Below are 18,830 nucleotides of genomic sequence, written 5' to 3' on the forward strand. Positions count from 1 at the left end.
ACCTGCTATTAGTACTAAATGAAAAAATTGCTTTTTCTTCAAGCAATTTATGACAATTAAAATGGTTCTTTAAAATAGAGATGAGACTGTTTTCAAAAATAAGGTTTGCCCATTATCTACCAAATTATAAAAATATTTGGGTAGAATTTTCTGCTTTCATATGAAGCTAGTTAAAAATGTTGCGGTTCTGATTTTAGAAAATATGCAGAATTTAGTTGGGATTTTTACCTACCAAGTCCTCTAAAATGACTTATTTTTTAGAAGTAGTTCTTTAAATTTAGTTATGAATTATGATTCTTAGGCATGTTTTCATTAAATTCTTTAAAAATATCAAGGAGTACATATTTACTTGAAAATTGTACTTAGTTTCTCTCTTTCTTTAAAGTTGTATTTTTAACGTAACCCTTATGTATTTCAGAATGCAATGAGAGCAACGATGGAGCATCATGCTGACAAAGGTGTTTATCCGCCTATTCAGGTCCACGTCACACTAGGTAAAGAGGATTTGACTGTGAAGGTAAGTGCTGGTTTTTTAAATTTTTAAAAATTAATGTACGGACATGTACATGTTTTCCAGAAGACGTAATTTATTTCCAGAAGAAGAAATCCTGTTCCTAATAGATAATAAGCACATCGTTTCATTTATTTGGCAGGTTATGAAATTTCCCTTTGAGTCTGTTTCTGTTCTGACCCTTCATCCAGATGATTCAGGTTAAAGTAAACCCTGGAGACAGACAGTTTTGCAAATTGATGTCTGTCCAGTTTGATATCTACTTTGATAAGTGAAATCTAAAATATTTGGGTATTTATAGTATTATGTAGATAGTACATAATTTCTGCTTTTTAAACAATGCTTTTAAATCTGCTTTTAAGTGTTTCATTTGATTTTCCTAACAGCTCTTCAGTAAGGGGCAAAGGTAATTTTATTCTCAATTTTACAGAAACTGGACACAGTGATTAGCTCATTATTAGATCGCAAATAAATGACACAGGACAGGATGTCAGTCCTGTGACCCCTGATAAGTTTCTGAGTCTTATCCAACTCTTTGTGATGCCATGGACTCCTGCATGCCAGACGCCTTTGTCCTCCATTATCTCCCTGAGTTTGCTCAAATTCATGTTCATTGACCCTAGTCCCAAGCCTTTTCTACTACATTTTTCTTAGATAGCTCAGCTTCTTAGAGTATGATGATGTTTCTCCTTTTTAAATAATCATTTTAAATTTTCTGTTGAATTAATAAATGCAGAGAGATGAAAATGAAATATGTCAGTTCCTTGTTATTTCTCTTAGTATTGCTGTAGTTGAAAGACATTTTCTAATATTGCTGTTTGTGAAATTAAAATTTTTTAAACAGCAAATATTGGCTTTTGGTTATGGTAGCTGAGGAGTTAGCTCTCTTAGAGCATCTCCCCTCTCAGTTGCCTAGCCTCAGTTGCCATTTTCCCAGTATTTAAGTTCATACATGGAATTCCAGACTAGAAATAATCATCTTTCAGGAATTTTGAAGATATCTAGTGTTCTTTTTTTATTTAATATACAATTCGGTGGTTTTTAGTGTGTTCACAAGGTTGTGTAACCATACCACTGTTTAATTTCAGAACATCTTCCTCACTCCCAAGAAAAAACCAGTGCTCAAAAACAGTCACTTCTCATTTCTCCCTCTCCCCACCCTTTGGCAACCACTAATCCATTTTCTGTGTACAGACTTTCCTATTTTGGACACTTCATAAAAATTCAGTCATACAATATGTAGTCTTTTGTGACTGACTTCTTTCACTCAATATAATGTTATAGCATGTATTCATTCATTTTTTTGTTATTATAAATAATGCTGCCATTTGTGTACAAGTGAACATTGGTTTTCGGGTCTCTTTTATGTATATACCTAAAAGCTGAATTGTTTATAGGTAACTCTGTTTAACTTCCGAGGAATACCAAACTCATTTTAAAAGTGACTTACCAATTTACATTTCCATCAGTAATGAATGAAGGTAGCAATTTTTCCACATCCTTACCAACATTTGTTATTGTCAGTCTTTTTAATTGTAGCCATTCTATGAGATTATAGCCATTCTGATTCTAATATCTCATGGTATTTTTTTTTTTAAAGAAGTGTCAATTAAGATCCTTTGTTCAGTTTTTAAGTAGGTTGCCTTTTTATTGTTGAATTGTAAGAGCTTTCTCCATTTGTTTATTTTCTATTGTTGATACTAGTCCCTGATGAGATACATGGTTTGCCAGTGTTCTCCCATTCCGTGGCTTACCTTTTCACTTTCTTGAGTGTTCTTTGAAACACAAAGGTTTTAATCTTGAAGAATTTTAATTATTCTGTTTTTTTCGTTTATTGCATGTACTTTTAGTGTCACATGTAGGAGGCCATTGCCTAATTCAAAAGTCACAATAATATATGCCTTTCTTTGTTTCTAAGAGTTTTAAAGTTTTAGTTCTTACATTTAGGTCTTTGATCCATTTTGAGTTAATTTTTGTAAATGATTTGAAGTAGGGACTCCAGTTTCATTCTTTTGCCTGTAAATTATCTGGTTGTCCCAGTAACATTTGTAAAAAGGCTACTTTTTCTCATTCGAATTTTCTTGTCATCATTGTCAAAATTCAATTGCTTATAAATATATAGGTTTATTTCTTGATTTTCAGTTCTGTCCCATTGGTCTGCATATCTTTCCTTAGGAACATTTTGATTATTATTTCTTGGTTGTAAATTTTGAAATTGGCAAATGTGATTCCTCAAACTTTGTTGTTCTCTTTCAATGTTTTTTGACTATTGTGGGTTCCACGCATATTCATAAGAATTTTAGTATCAGTGTTTCAGATTTTGCAAAAAAACATTAGCTTGAGTTTTTATGGGGATCAAGTTCAATGTTTAAATCAAGTAAATCTTCCAGTTTGTGAACAACAGGATGTCTTTCCACTTATTTAAATCTCTTTTTTTCAACAATGTTTTCTGATTTTCAGTGCACAAGTCTTATACTTCCATCTATTAAGTTTATTCTCAGATATTTCATTCTTTTGGGGGCTTTTTAAGTGGAATTGTTTTCTTAATTTTTGGATTATATATTGCCAGTATATAGGCATATAATTGGTTTTTATGTATTGATCTTGTATCTTGCAACCTTGCAAAAGTCATTTATAAGTTCTTATAATATTTTTTGTGAATGCCTTAGGATTTTCTCTACATAAGACCATGTCATCTGCAAATGGAGATAATTTTACTTCTTCCTTTCCAATCTGAATTTTTTTTTCCTTGCCTAATTGGTGTGGCTAGAACCTCCAGTGCGATGCTGAATAGAACTGGTATCCCTTTCTATTGCTGATCTTAGGAGAACTTTTAGTCTTTTTTTTCTTTCTTCCATGTTTTTTTTTGTTGTTCAGTCACTAAGTCATGTCCAACTCTTTGATATAATGAGCTATTTTTTTATTATGCCATTAAGAACAAACATTTATTTACTTATTCAACTGAATTCTTTAAGTATTTGATCTGGACTTAATAACGCTCTCAACTACTTATTTATTTCCTGGCTTTTGGCACATTTTAGACACCACCCTTATAGCAGAAAATGAAGAATAACTAAAGAGCCTCTTGATGAAAGTGAAAGAGGAGAGTGAAAAAGTTGGCTTAAAACTCAACGTTCAGAAAACCATGATCATGGGCATCTGGTCCCATCACTTCAAGGCAAATAGATGGGGAAACAATGGAAACAGTGAGAGACTATTTTTTTTGTCTCCAAAATCACTGCAGATGGTGACTGCAACTATGAAATTAAGACACTTGCACCTTGAAAGAAAAGCTATGACTAACCTAGACAGCATATTGAAAAGCAGAGACATTACTTTGCCACAAAGGTCCATCTAGTCAAAGCTATGGTTTTTCCAGTAGTCATGTATGGATGTGAGAGTTGGACCATAAAGAAAGCTGAGCACTGAATAATTGATGTTTTTGAACGGTTGGAGAAGACTCTTGAGAGTCCCTTGGACAGCAAGGAGATCCAACCAGTCCATCCTAAAGGAAATCAGTCCTGAATATTCATTGGAAGTACTGATGCTGAAACTGAAGCTCCAACACTTTGGCCACCTGATGCAAAGAACTGACTCATTGGAAAAGATCCTGATGCTAGAAAAGATTGAAGGCGGGAGGAGAGGAGAATGACAGAGGATGAGATGGTTGTATGGCATCACCGACTTAATGGACATGAGTTTGAGTAAACTCCGGGAGTTGGTGACTGATGGACGGGAAAGCCTGGTGTGCTGCAGTCCATGGGGTCACAAAAAGTTGGACACAACTGAGCGACTGAGCTGAACTGATGCACACAACTAGGGCTTCCCAGGTGGTGCTAGTACAAAGAACTTGCCTGCCAGTGCGGGAGACTAAGAGACTCCCATTTGATCCCTGGGTAGGGAGGATCCCCTGGAGGAGGAAATGGCAACCTGCTCCAGTATTCTTGCCTGGAAAATTCCATGGACAGAGGAGCCTGGATGGCTACAGTCCGTGAGGTCGCCAAGAGTTGGACACAACACACAGCACATATATACAAGTTATGTTTTCTTCTTTAAAAGTGAAAGCTTTCAGTCTTTCATCATTAAGTGTGATATCAGCTGTGGGTTTTTCATAAATACTGTTCATCAGCTTGAGAAAGCTTAGTTTCATTCCTAGTTTATTAAGTATATATCATGAAACTGGCTTTCCTGACTCAGTGGTGAAGAATCCACCTGCGAATGCGGGAGACACGAGTTTGATCTATGGGCTAGGAAGATCTCCTGGATAAGGAAATGGCAACCCACTCCAGTATTCTCACTGGGAAATACCATGGACAGAGGAACCTGGTGGGCTACCATCCATGGGGTCACAAAAGAGTCAGGCAGGACTCAGTGACTAAACAACAACTACAGCAGTATCATGAGAGGATGTTGGATTTTATCAGATGCCTTCGCTGGGTAGATTGAGATGATTATGTGGTGTTTGTTCTGAAGTCTACTAGTTGGTGTATTAGAATGATTGATTTTTGTGTGTTGAACCAACCATGCCTTTTGGGGCTAGGCCTCACTTTTTACATTTTTTTGAGGATTTTTGCACTGATATTCATAAGGGATATTTATCAGTATGTAGTTTCTTGTGATATCTTTGCCTGCTTTTGATAACAGGTAAAACTGGCCTCCTTGAATAAGTTGAGAAGTGCTCCCTCCTTGTCTGTATTTTAGAAGGTTTTGAAGGATTTGTATTGATTCTTTAAGTGTTTGGTAGAATCCACCAGTGAAGCCATTTGGGCCTTTTCGTTTCTTTGTGAGAAGAGTTTTGATTGCCAATTCAGTCTCTTCATTAGTTATACATCTATTCAGCTATTCTGTTTCTTTCTGAGTTACTTTCTGTAGTTTATCTAAGAATTTGTCCATTTCACCTGGGTTTTCTTATTTATTGGTATACAGTTGTTCATGGTTTTCCATCATAATCCCTTTTATTTTCTGTAATTTTGGTAGTTGTTGTTGTTCAGTCACCAAGTCATGTTTGACTCTTCATGACCCCATGGACTGCAGCACACCAAGCTTCCCTGTCCCTCGTCATCTCCTGGAGTATGCCCAAGTTCATGTCCATTGAGTCAGTGATGCCATCCAACCATCTCATCCTCTGTTATCCTTTTCTCCTCCTGCCTTCAATCTTTTCCAGCATCAGGATCTTTTCCGAGTCAGCTGGTCACATCAGGTGGCCAAAGAATTGGAGCTTCAGCTTCAGCATCAGTCCTTCCAATAAATATTCAGAGTTGATTTCCTTTAAGATTGACTGGTTTGATCTCCATGCTTTCCAAGGGACTCACAAGAGTCTTCTCCAGCACCACAATTCAAAAGCATCAGTTAATCAGCACTTTACCTTCTTTATTGTCCAGCTCTCACATCCATACATGACTGCTGGAAAGAACATAGCCTTGACTCTACAGACTTTTGTCAACAAAGTGATATCTTTGCTTTTTAACACACTGTCTAGGTTTCTCATAGCTTTCCTATTTGGAAGGAATCATCTTCTAATTTCATGGCTACAGTCACCATCCACAGTGAATTTAGAGTCCAAGAAAAGGAAATCAGTCTCTGCTTCCACCTTTTCCCCTTCTATTTGCCATGAAGTGATGGGACCAGATGCCATGATCTTCAGTTCAGTTCAGTTGCTCGGTCGTGTCTGACTCTTTGCGACCCCACAGACTGCAGTACGCGATGCCTCTCTGTCCATCACCAGCTCCTGGAGTTTACTCAAACTCATGCCCATTGAGTCAGTGATGCTACCTACCCAACCATCTCATCCTCTGTTGTCCCCTTCTCCTTCTGTCTTCAATCTTTCCCAGCATCAGAATCTTTTCAAATGAGTCAGCTCTTCGCATCAGGTGACCAAAGTATTGGAGTTTCAGCTTCAACATCAGTCCTTTCAGTGAATATTCAGGACTGATTTCCTTTAGGGTGGACTGGTTGGATCTCCTTGCAGTCCAAGGGACTCTCAAGAGTCTTCTCCAACACCACAGTCACATGCATGGGATCTTTTGAGGGAGGCCATGATCTTAGATTTTTTTTTAATATTGAGTTTTAAGCTGGCTTTTTCACTCTCTTCCTTCACCCTCATCTAGAGACTCTTTAGTTCCTCTTCGCTTTCTGCCATTAAGTGGTATCATCTGCATATCTGAGGTTGTTGATATTTCTCTTGGCAATCTTGATTCCAGCTTGTAACTCATCCAGCCCAGCATTTCGCATAATATGCTCTGTGTATAAGTTAAGCAAACAGGGTGACAAGAGCTTTGTGATACTCCTTTCTCAATCCTGAACCAGTCAGTTGTTCCATGTCTGGTTCTAACTTAGACTTCTTGACCTGTTTCTCAAGAGACAGGTAAGGTGGTCTGGTATTCTCATCTCTTTAAAAGTTTTCCATAGTTCGTTATGATCCACACAGTCAAAGGTTTTAGCACAGCCAATGAAACATAGGCAGACGTTTTTCTGGTATTCCCTTGCTTTTTCTATGATCCAGCGAATGTTTGATCTCTGGTTCCTCTGCCTTTTCTAAACCCAACTTGAACATCTGGAAGTGCTCGTTTCATGTAACTACAAAGCCTAGCTTGGTGGATTTTGAGCATAACCTTACTAGCATGGGGGGCTTCTTTGGGGACTCAGATGGTAAAGAATCTGCCTGCAATGCAGGAGACCCAGGTTTGCTCCCTAGGTCAGGAAGATCCCCTGGAGAAGGGCATGGCAACCCACTCTAGTATTCTTGCCTGGAGAATTCCGTGGACAGAGGAGCCTGACGGGCTACATACCATGGTGTTTCAAAGAGTTGGACATGACCGAGCAACTAACACATACTTACTAGCATGGGAGATGAGTGCAACTGTCTGGTGTTTGAACATTTTTTAGTACCGCCCTTCTTGAGATTTGGGATGAGCATTGACGTTTTCCAGCCCTGTGGCCACTGCTGGGTTTTCCAAATTTGCTGACATACTGAGTACAGCAGTTTAATAGCATCACAATTTAGGATTTTAAATAGCTGTGCTGGAATTCCATCACGTCCACTAACTTTATTGGCAGCAGTGCCTTCCTAAGGCCCACTTGACTTCACACGCAGTATGTCTGACTGAGTGAGAGACTGCACTGTCATGGTTATCCGGATCATTAAGAATTTTTTTGTACAGTTGTTTTGTGTATTCGTTCCATCTTTTCTTGATCTCTTCTGCTTCTGTTAGGTCTTTACAGTTTCTGGCCTTTACTGTGCTCATCTTTGGATGAAATGTTCCTTTGATATTCCCGGTTTTCTTGAAGAGATCTCTCGTCTTACCCTTTCTGTTGTTTGTCTGTTCCTTTGCATTGTTCATGGAAGCAGGCCCTCTTGTCTCTGCTTGCTGTTCTTTGGAGCTCTGCGTTTAGTTGGATGTACCTTTCCCTTTCTTCCTTGCTTTTCGCTTCTCTTCGTTCCTCAGCTATTTGTTTAGCCTCCTCAGACAACCACTTTGCCTTCTTGCATTTCGTTTTATTTGGAAAGTTTTGTTTGCTGCCTCCTGTAGATTGGTAGTACTATCCCCAGTTTCATTCCTGATTTTGCAAATTTGAGCCTTCTCCCTTGTGGCTCAGATGGTAACAAATCCACCTGCAATCCAGAAGACCTGGGTTCAATCCCTAGGTCAGGAAGATCCCCTGGAGAAGGGAATGGCAACCCACTCCAGTATTCTTGCCTGGAGAATTCCATGGACAGAGGAACCTGGTGGACCTATAGTCCATGAGGTCGCACAGATTCATATACAACTGAGCGACTAACACACACATACATACACACCCTTATTTTTGACTAGCTGAACTAAAATTTTGTCAATTTTGTTAATGTTTTCAAAAAGCCCCCTTTGGTTTCATTGAATTTTTCTCTGTTGTTTTTCTCTTCTTGATATAATTAATTTTACCTTTATTATTTTCTTCCTTTTGTCTGCTTTGTAAGTTTGTTCTTTTTTAGTATCTTAAGTTGGAAATTTAAGTTGATGATTTATTTTACAGCTATAAATTCCCTTTAGCACCGTGTTTTCTCTATCCCATAAATTTTTTATATTGTGTTTTTGTTTTTATTCATCTCAAAGTATTTTATGATTTCCTTGTGATTTCTTCTTGATGAACTCATTGATTGTTTAGGAGTGTGTGTTTAATTTCCACATGATGTGTCAGTGCTCCACATCTTGTTTTGTTATTGATTTCCAGTTTCATTTCATTGTGGCAGAAATATAGTTTATATGAATTCAGTTCTTTTACATTTTTTAAGACTTATTTTGTGACTTAACATATGGTTTATCCTGGAGACATTTCCATGTGTACTTGAAAAAAAATGTGTGTTTTGTTTTTGTTGGATGGAGTATTCTGTACATAGCTATTAGGCCTAGTTAGTTTACTGTTGTTCAGATCTTCTGTTTCCTTGTTTATTTTCTATTTGGCACACCCATAATTTAAAGTGGGGTATTGACATTTCCAACTATTAGTGTTGAAATTGGCTGCTTCTCCCTATAATTCTGTCAATTTTTGCTTTGCATATTTTGGAGCTCAGTTGTTAAATGTATGCATGTTTATAATTTTATGTTTTCTTGATGTATTGATCTCTTATCCTTGTAAAATGTCTTTCCTTATTTTTATCAACAATTTTTCTCTTCAGGTATATTCTGTCTGATAACCATCTCAACTCTCATTTGATTTCTGGTTTCATGGTGTCTATTTTTCCATATTTTTCCTTTTTTGTGTCATTGAATCTAAAGTGTGTCTCTTATAAACATCATATTGTTTCATCACCTTTTAATCCATCTTGCCAGTGTCCTCCTTTTAAATGTTCAAGTAGCATACATTTGACATAATTATTGTTAATCTAGAATTTACATTTTGCCATTTTGTCCTTTTTTGTTGATATATCTCATGTCTTTTTTGGTCCTTTATTTCACCATTACTGCTACTCTTTTTGGTTAGAATAATATTTCCTAGTATATCATTTTAATTTCCTCTTGTTTTTTAATTATATTTGAGTTATTTTCTTAGTAGTTGTCCTGAGATTATAATTAACATGTTAATTTATAACAGTTTAGTTCAGATTATATACTAACTTAATTTCAATAGTGTACACAGACTTTGATTCTAGATAGGTCTGTTCCCTCACCCTCCCCATTATTGGGTTGTTATCGTCATATAACATGTCATTATACATTGTATGCTCATCTACACAGGTTTATAATTATTGCCCTATAGAATTTATCTTTTAATACTGGAGAAAAAAGTTAAGAACAAAAAAATACACTTAAACTATTCTTTATATTTATCTATGTGGTTACCTTTCCTGGTGCTCTTTATTTATTCATATGGATTTGATTTACTGTGTAGTATTCTTTCATTTTAGGCTGAAGGACTCCCTTTAGCATTTCTTGATGGGAGAGTTCTACCGATGGTGAACTTTCAGTTTTTGCTTATCTGAGAATGTCTCAATTTATCCTTCATTTTTGAAGGATAATTTTACTGACTATGGAATTTTTGTTTGATAGGCTTTAGCTTTCTATATTCATTTCTTTGAATATGTTAATCCTTCTACTCCACCATCTTGAAGGAGGCATCACTACGAACAAAGTTAGTGGAGGTGATGGAATTCCAGCTGAGCTATTTCAAATCCTGAAAGGTGGTGCTGTTAAAGTGCTGCACTCAATATGCCAGCAAATATAGGAAACTCAGCAGTGGCCACAGGACTGGAAAAGGTCTGTTTTCATTCCAATCCCAAAGAAAGGCAATGCCAAAGAATGCTCAAACTACCGCACAATTGCACTCATCTCACACGCTAGTAAAGTAATACTCAAAATCACTGCAGACAGTGAGTGCAGCCATGAAATTAAAAGACACTTGCTGTTTGGAAGAAGGACTATGACAAATCTAAACCACATATTAAAAAGCAGAGACATCACTTGGCCAACAAAGTTCCATATAGTCAAAGCTGTGGTTTTTTGAGTAGTCATTATGGATGTGAGTGTTAGATCATAAAGAAGGCTGAGTGCTGAAGGATTGATGCTTTTGAATTGTGGTGCCAGAGAAGACTGTTGAGAGTCCCTTGAAAAGCAGGGAGATCAAACCAGTTAATCCTAAAGAAAATCAACCCTGAATATTCACTGGAAGGACTGATGCTGAATCTGAAGCTCCCATACTTTGGCCACCTGATGCAAAGAAAGGACTCATTGTAAAAGACCCTCATGCTGGGAAAGATTGAGGACAGGAGGAGAAAGGGGCAACAGAGGATGAGATGATTGGATGATATCACTGACTCAATGGACATGAGTTTGAGCAAATTCTCGGAAATGGTGGAGGACAAGGAAGCCTCACATGCTGCAGTCCATAGGGTCACAAAGAGTTGGACGTGACTTAGTGACTGACAATAGCAGCAGTGTTAATCTTGCTGCCTTTTAGTCTTCCTGGTTTCTGATCAGAAACCAGCTGCTACTCTTATTTGGATCTTTTGCATGTGAGAGTCACTTTTCTTGTGCTTTTAAGATTCTTTCTTCTTGGTTTTTGACAGTTTGATTATAATCTGTCCAGGTGTTGATCTGTCTCATTGAGTTTGTTATACTTGGAGTTTGAAGAGCTTCATCTTTTTCATCAGAATTAGGAAGTTTCACTTGTCATTTCTTCAAATATTATTTTTGTTCTTTTCTCTTTTTGCTCCTGGAATTCTCAATATGTGCATGTCTGTACATTTGATGGAGTCCCACAGGTCTTTTATACTTTGTTCATTTTCTTTCCTTTTTTTCTTTGTTTTTCAGACTGGATTTCACTTGAGCTGTTTCACTATTGATGAGTCTACCTTCCATGTGTTTAAATCTGCTGTTGAGCCCTCCTAGTGATTTTTTTTTCAGTTGTTATAATGGCATTTCTCAGCTCCAGAATTTCTATTACATTCTCTCATATAATTTCTATATTTTTATGCTATTATTTGGTGAAGCATCATCCTCATAATTCTTTAGAAATGATTTCTTTTAGATCTGTGAACATATTTTACATAGCTGATTCAAAATTTTTGTTTAGAAAATTTGAGTTTCCTCAAGTTTAGTCTCTGTTGATTCCTTTTTCACCCCTGTGATATGTATATAATTTTTGTTGAAAACAGACATTTAAGAGAATATTATGTAACAAGTCTAAAAATCACTTGCTTCCCTGCTCCCTAAAGTTGATTGTTGTTTGTTTCAGTTCAGTTAGTTTAGTTGCTCAGTTGTATCCAACTTTTTGTGACCGGAAGGACTGCAGCACACCAGGCCTCCCTGTCCATCTCCAACTCCTGGAGTTTACTCAAACTCATGCCCATTGAGTCGGTGATGCCATCCAACCATCTCATCCTCTGTCGTCCCCTTTTCCTCCTGCCTTCAATTTTTCCCAGCATCAAGGTCTTTTCAAGTGAGTCAGCTCTTTGTAGCAGGTGGCCAAAGTATTGGAGTTTCAGCTTCAGCATCCGTCCTTCCAATCAATATTTGGGACTAATCTCCTTTAGGATGGACTGGTTGGATCTCCTTGCAGTCCAAGGGACACTCAAGAGTGTTGGAGAAGCCAACACCACAGTTCACAAGCATCAATTCTTCGGCACTCAGCTTGCTTCATAGTCCAATTCTCACATCCATACGTGACTACTGGAAAAACCATAGCTTTGACTAGAAGGACCTTTGTTGGCAAAATAATGTCTCTGCTTTTTAATATACTGTCTAGGTTGGTTATAACTTTTCTTCCAAGGAGCAAGCGTCTTTTAATTTCATGACTGCAGTCACCATCTGCAGTGATTTTGGAGCCCAGAAAAATAAAGTCAGCCACTGTTTCCACTGTTTCCCCATCTATTTGCCATGAAGTGATGGGGCCAGATGCCATGATCTTAGTTTTCTTAATGTTTAGTTTTAAGCCAGCTTTTTCACTCCTTTCATGTTCATCAAGAGGTTCTTTAGTTCTTCTTCGCTTTCTGTCTTAAATGTGGTGTCATCTGCAATATCTGAGGTTACTGATATTTCTTCCTGCAATCTTGATTCCAGCTTGTACTTCATCCTGCCCAGCGTTTCTCATGATGTACTCTGCATATAAGTTAAATAAGCAGGGTGACAATATACAGCCTTGACGTACTCCTTTCCCTATTTGGAACCAGTCTGTTGTTCCATGTCCAGTTCTAACTGTTGCTTCGTGACCTGCATACAGATTTCTCAAGAGGCAGGTCAGGTGGTCTGGTATTCCCATCTCTTTAAGAATTTTCCATAGTTTGTTGTGATCCACACAGTCAAAAGCTTTGGCATAGTCAATAAAGCAAATGTCAATGTTTTTCTTGAACTCTTGCTTTTTCGATGATCCAGCGGATGTTGGCAATTTGATCTCTGGTTCCTCTGCCTTTTCTAAATCCAGCTTGAACATCTGGAAGTTCACGGTTCATGTACTGTTGAGGCCTGGCTTGGAGAATTTTAAGCATTACTTTACTAGGGTGTGAGATGAGTGCAATTGTGCGGTAGTTTGAGCATTCTTTGACATTGCCTTTCTTTGAGATTGGAGTGAAAACTGACCTTTCCAGTCCTGTGGCCACTGCTGAGTTTTCCAAATTTTCTGGTATATTGAGTACGCACTTTCACAGCATCATCTTTTAGGATTTGAAATAGCTCAACTAGAATTCCATCACCTCCACTAGCTTTGTTTGTATTGATGCTTCCTAAGGCCAACTTGACTTTACATTCCAGGATGTCTGGCTCTAGGTTGGTGATCACACCATCGTGATTATCTGGGTCATGAAGATCTTTTTGTATAGTTCTCCTGTGTATTCTTGCCACCTCTTCTTAATATCTTCTGCTTCTGTTATGTCCATACCATTTCTGTCCTTTATTGTGCCCATCTTTGCATGAAAAGTTCCCTTGGTATCTCTAATTTTCTTGAAGAGATCTCTAGTCTTTCCCATTCTGTTGTTTTCCTCTATTTCTTTGCACTGATAGCTGAGGAAGGCTTTCTTATCTCTCCTTGCTATTCTTTGGAACTCTTGCATTCAAATGGGAATACCTTCCCCTTTCTCCTTTCACGTCCTTTGCCTTTCACTTCTCTTCTTTTCTCAGCTGTTTATAAGACCTCCTCAGACAACCAATTTGCCTTTATGCATTGCTTTTCCTTGGGGATGGCCTTGATCCCTGCCTCCTGTACAATGTCTCCAACCTCTGTTCATAGTTCTTCAGGCACTCTATCAGATCTAATCCCTTGAATCTATATGTCACTTCCACTGTATAATTGTAAGGGATTTGATTTAGGTCATACCTCAATGGTCTAGTGGTTTTCCCCACTTTCTTCAATTTAAGTCTGAATGTGGCAATAAGGAATTCATGATCTGAGCCACAGTCAGCTCCCGGTCTTATTTTTGCTGACTCTATAGAACTTCTCCGTCTTTGGCTGCAAAGAATATAATCAATATAATTTTGGTATTGACCATCTGGTGATGTTCATGTGTAGAGTCTTCTCTTTGTTGTTGGAAGAAAATGTTTGCTATGACCAGTGCGTTCTCTTGGCAAAACTCTATTAGCCTTTGCCCTGCTTCATTCTGTACTGCAAGGCCAAATTTGCCTGTTACTCCAGGTATTTCTTGACTTCCTACCCTTACATGCAGTCCCCTATAATGAAAAGAACATCTTTTTTGGGGTGTTAGTTCTAGAAAGTCTTGTAGGTCTTTATAGAACCATTCAGCTTCAGCTTCTTCAGCATTACTGGTTGGGGCATAGACTTGGATTACTGTGATATTGAATGGTTTGCCTTGGAAACAAACAGAGATCATTCTGTCGTTTTCGAGATTGCATCCAAATACTACATTTCGGACTCTCTTGTTGACTATGATGGCTACTCCATTTCTTCTAAGGGTTTCTTGCCCACAGTAGTAGATATAATGGTCATCTGAGTTAAATTCACCCATTCCAGTCTATTTTAGTTTGCTGATTCCTGAAATGTTAATGTTCACTGTTGCCATCTCCTCTTTGTCCACTTCCAATTTGCCTTGATTCATGGACCTAACATTCCAGGTTCCTATGCATTATTGCTTTTTATAGCATTGGACTTTACTGCCATCACCAGTAACATCCACAACTGTGTGTTGTTTTTTCTTTGGCTCCATCTCTTTATTTTTTCTGGAGTTATTTTTCCACTGATCTCCAGTAGCATATTGGATACCAACAGATCTGGGGAGTTTATCTTTCAGTATTCTATCTTTTTGCCTTTTCATACTATTCATGGGGTTCTCAAGACAAGAATACTGAAGTGGTTTGCCATTCCCTTCTCCAGTCAACCATGTTTTGTCAGAACTCTCCGCCATGACCCGTCTGTCTTGGGTGGCTCTACAAGGCATGACTCATTTCATTGAGTTAGACAACCCTCTGGTCCTTGTGATCAGCTTGGTTAGTTTCCTGTGGTTGTGGTTTTCAGTCTGTCTGCCCTCTGATGGAGAAGGGTAAGAGGTTTATGGAAGCTTCCTGATGGGAGAGACTGACTGAGGGGGAGATTGGGTCTTGTTCTGATGTGCAGGGCCATGTTCAGTAAATCTTCAATCCAATTTTCTATTGATGGGTGGGGCTGTATTCCCTCCCTGTTATTTACCTGGGCCAAACTATGGTGAAGGTAGTGAAGACAGACCTCCTTCAAAAGGTCCCATGCATGCACTGCTACACTCAGTGCCCCCAGCCCTGCATCAGGCCACTGCTGACCCACGCCTCTGCCAGAGACTCCTGGACACTTACGAGCAAATCTGGGTCAGTCTCTTGTGGGGTCACTGCTCCTTTCTTCTGGGTCCTGGTACGCACAAAGTTCTGTTTATGCCCGCCAAGAGTTTGTTTCCCAGTTCTGTGTAAGTTCTGGCAACTCTATGGTGGGGTTAATGGCAACCTCCTCCAAGAGGGCTTATGCCGGGCCGAAGTCTGCTGCACCCAGAGCCCCTGCCCCTGCGGCAGTCCAGTGCTGACCCGTTCCTCCACAGGAGCCACTCAGACACAGTTCTGTCTCAGTCTCTGTGGGGTCTCTGGGTCCTGGTTGCGCGCAAGGTTTGTTTGAGCCCTCTGAGCGTTTCTGGTGGGTATGGGGTTTGATTCTAGATGCAGTTTCGCCCCTCCTCTCATCTTGCTGGAGTTTCTCCTTTGTTCTCGGACACTGTTTGTTTAATGACTTTTTGAAACTAATTCTGTGAAGTCTGTATTCTTTGTTGTGTGTGCTTTCTGCTTAGTGGTCAACTAATGATAGAACTGAAGTTTCCTTAAATGCCTTCTCCCAGTCTTTGTCAAGGGATTCTGTGTGCACTTTGGGACACATCTTCAATGTTGAATCAGGCTGTTAAAAGCTCTTGACTTAACCTTTATATTCCGCTTGTACAGAGCTTCAAGGTCAGGTGGAGGTGAATGCTTAGGACTCTTCAGGTCCTTACTGAACATAACCCTGAGCATGAGCATGACCTTCTAGATCCCCAGGATATCCTTGAGTTTTTCTAAGCACCTATGGACATCTCATTCCTTAGCTTTTCCTACTAAGATTTTTGGGTAGCTGAAGGAAATGGCAACCCGCTCCAGTACTCTTGCCTGGAAAATTCCATGGATGGATAAGCCTGGTAGGCTCTGTTGTGAAATTTCATAATGATGTGATGTGAAGTGGCCTTTTTGTACTCATTGAGCTGGGCCTTTTGGAATTTCCACTGTTTCCTTGGTACTTTCTTCTTTTCTGCTTATCTTTCTGATAGTTATAGCTTCAAAAACTCTGGGCTTCATGAAATGGCCCTCTAATTTATTCTTATCTTTTCTTCTTGTCTTTTATATCTTCAGCTTTTCATTCTACTCTGAGATTTCTTGACTTTGAATTCCCAACTCTTATTGAATTTTTATTTCTATTATTATAAGTTTCCCAGGAACTATTATTTTTATTATTTTTTCATAGCATTCTGTCCTGGTTTCCTCTTTTATCACTCTGAGGATAGTAATATTAGTTGCTTTTTAAAAAATTAATATGCCTCAGCTCTCTGTACTATTTCCTCTGAACTTTTTTTCTATTTATCCCTCTTGGCTATTCATATAAAAGAATGAATCACAAATAAATGTATGGCAATATCATCTGTTAGCTAAAAAACTAATATGAATATGTCACTTTTTTCCAGTCCAGCTGTTAATATGTGTCTTTTGGTTAGTTACATGTCAGCTACTTGCCCATTCAGGTTTATTTGATTCAAAATAAGCCGCCTGTCTTCTGCTTTGGGACAACATCTGTGCTACAGCAGGGTCTTTCTCATACCTTTTCCTGCTCCTGTTTTATGTGCTTGACCATGCTGGTCTGCAGTTGCATTCCTTTACTTGTGGTCATCCATCACTGCATGGATCAGTATTCACTGAGCTCTTAGGCACTCAGAGACTTGTTCTGTGCTGGTTGACAGGCTTTGCTAAGGGAGTCTGCCTGTTTGGTGTAAAGAAATGTTCATGATAACCCAGCAGTTACACTCCTAGATATATACCCGCAAAGCTTGAAAACAGGTATTTAAGCAATGAGTGTTCATAGTAACATTAGTCACAGGAGTCAAGAGCTAAAAACAACCCAGATGTTCATCAGCTGAATAATAAATCAACAAAAAATGTGGTATATAGTGGAATATTATTTGCCCATAAAAAGAGTGAGGTATTGGTGCATGCTACAACATGAATGCTACAACATTAAAAATATGTCAAGTAAAAAAAAACTAAACACAAAAGGCCACACATTATATATGATTTCATTTAAATGAAATGTCCAGAACAGACAAATATATTAAGGACAAGAAATACATTAGTGGTTACTTAGGAGTGTAATCAATTAGGAGTCCAGGGTTTCTTTTTGAGGTAATGAAAATATTCTGAAATTGACTGGGGAAATGGTTGCACGTACCTATGAATGTAGGCATACCTTGCCTTGTTTTACTTAATTGCACTTTGCAGATACTGCATTTTTTACAAATGGAAGGTTTGTGGCAACCCTGCATTGACCAAGTCTGTCAGCATCATTTTAACCAACAGCATTTGCTCACTTCATTTCTCTGTGTCACATTTTGGCAATTCTTGCAATATTTCAAACTTTCTCATTATCATGTTTGTTATAGTGATCAATGATCTTTGATATTATTCTAATTGGTTTTTTGTTTTTTATTTTTAAATTAATGGATATGTACATTTTTTAGACCTAATGCATTTGCACACTTTATAGACTACAGTATAAATGTAAACATAACTTTTATAGGCACTGGGAAACCAAAAAATTCAAGTGAATCGGTTTATTGCAATATTTGCTTTTTTGTGGTGTCTGGAACTGAACTTGCAATATCTCAGAGATATGCCTGTTTGTTAAAAAGCCACGGTATTATACACTTCTCTGAAAATTTAATTGTTTATTTTTTTATATTTATTTTTATTAATTTGGCTGTGCTGGGTCTTAATTGCAGCACATGGCATGCAAACTGTAGCTGCGGCATGTGGGATCTAGTTCCCTGGCCAGGCATTGAACCCAGGCCCCCTCCATTGGGAGTATAGAGTCTTAGCCACTGGCCCACCAGGGAAGTCCCTGAATTGTACACTTTAAATGGGTGGACAGTATGGTATGTGAATTATATTTTCATCAATCTGTTTTAAAAAAGCAAAGCTCATAAGGGTCTTAAACAGACTGTTCCCGAAGTGTTTGTAAAAGGTCTTAGCTGTATTAGGCTCTACCTCTTCAAATCCAGGTCGCATGACTACATCTACTGTTGTTAGCTCTTTACATAGAGCTTTGAACCCCATCCCTTACTCTAGACTTTCAGGATCAAGACCTGGATTTTTTTTCCCATTCTTTTCACTATTCAAATTATTGACATTTCTAACTTATTATCCCTCTGCTAAGTTAGAATTATTTTTTTCTAACTTACAAGTCTAACTGCTCTTTCAGATTTGGTGTTTGGTCCAATTGCAATAAGTGACATAAGTATTATAGCCACATATCTGATAAATTAAAACTTATACATCTTGATTCATTCACTGTTGGCAATTTTTTTTTTTATACACCTGACCTTGAAAAAGCTGTTGTATAAGAAACTTCGGGAGCTATGGGTGAGTTCAAGGTTAGTAAATTTCCTGCCTTCAGAACTGTCATCAAGTTAGTAATGGTTCGTTTCCTTGGACCTGAAAATCCACATATGTTAGCCAGGGAGCCTAGCGTTATGAGAACCAGGACATTGGGGATGGCAGGTCTCAGTTGCGTGACATTGAGAAGTGGTGGTTTCATGCACCGAGGAGAAAACTTTGTAAGTAATTGGCAAACTTCTCTTCCTCTGCCTTCC

The 18,830-nt window shown here is 38.2% G+C and overlaps 1 protein-coding gene across 1 annotated transcript in view; it reads left to right on the plus strand.

Annotated features, from left to right (window-relative positions):
* PDK1 (pyruvate dehydrogenase kinase 1) overlaps positions 1–18,830 on the plus strand; it is a 45,620-nt gene that overhangs the window by 12,339 nt on the left and 14,451 nt on the right. The window contains exon 8 of the mRNA XM_065931766.1: positions 419–517. Coding sequence (XP_065787838.1) covers positions 419–517 — 99 coding nt within the window. The remainder of the gene's footprint in view (positions 1–418; positions 518–18,830) is intronic.

The sequence above is a fragment of the Muntiacus reevesi genome, chromosome 3, assembly GCF_963930625.1.
Source record: "Muntiacus reevesi chromosome 3, mMunRee1.1, whole genome shotgun sequence".
Lineage (NCBI taxonomy): Eukaryota > Metazoa > Chordata > Mammalia > Artiodactyla > Cervidae > Muntiacus > Muntiacus reevesi.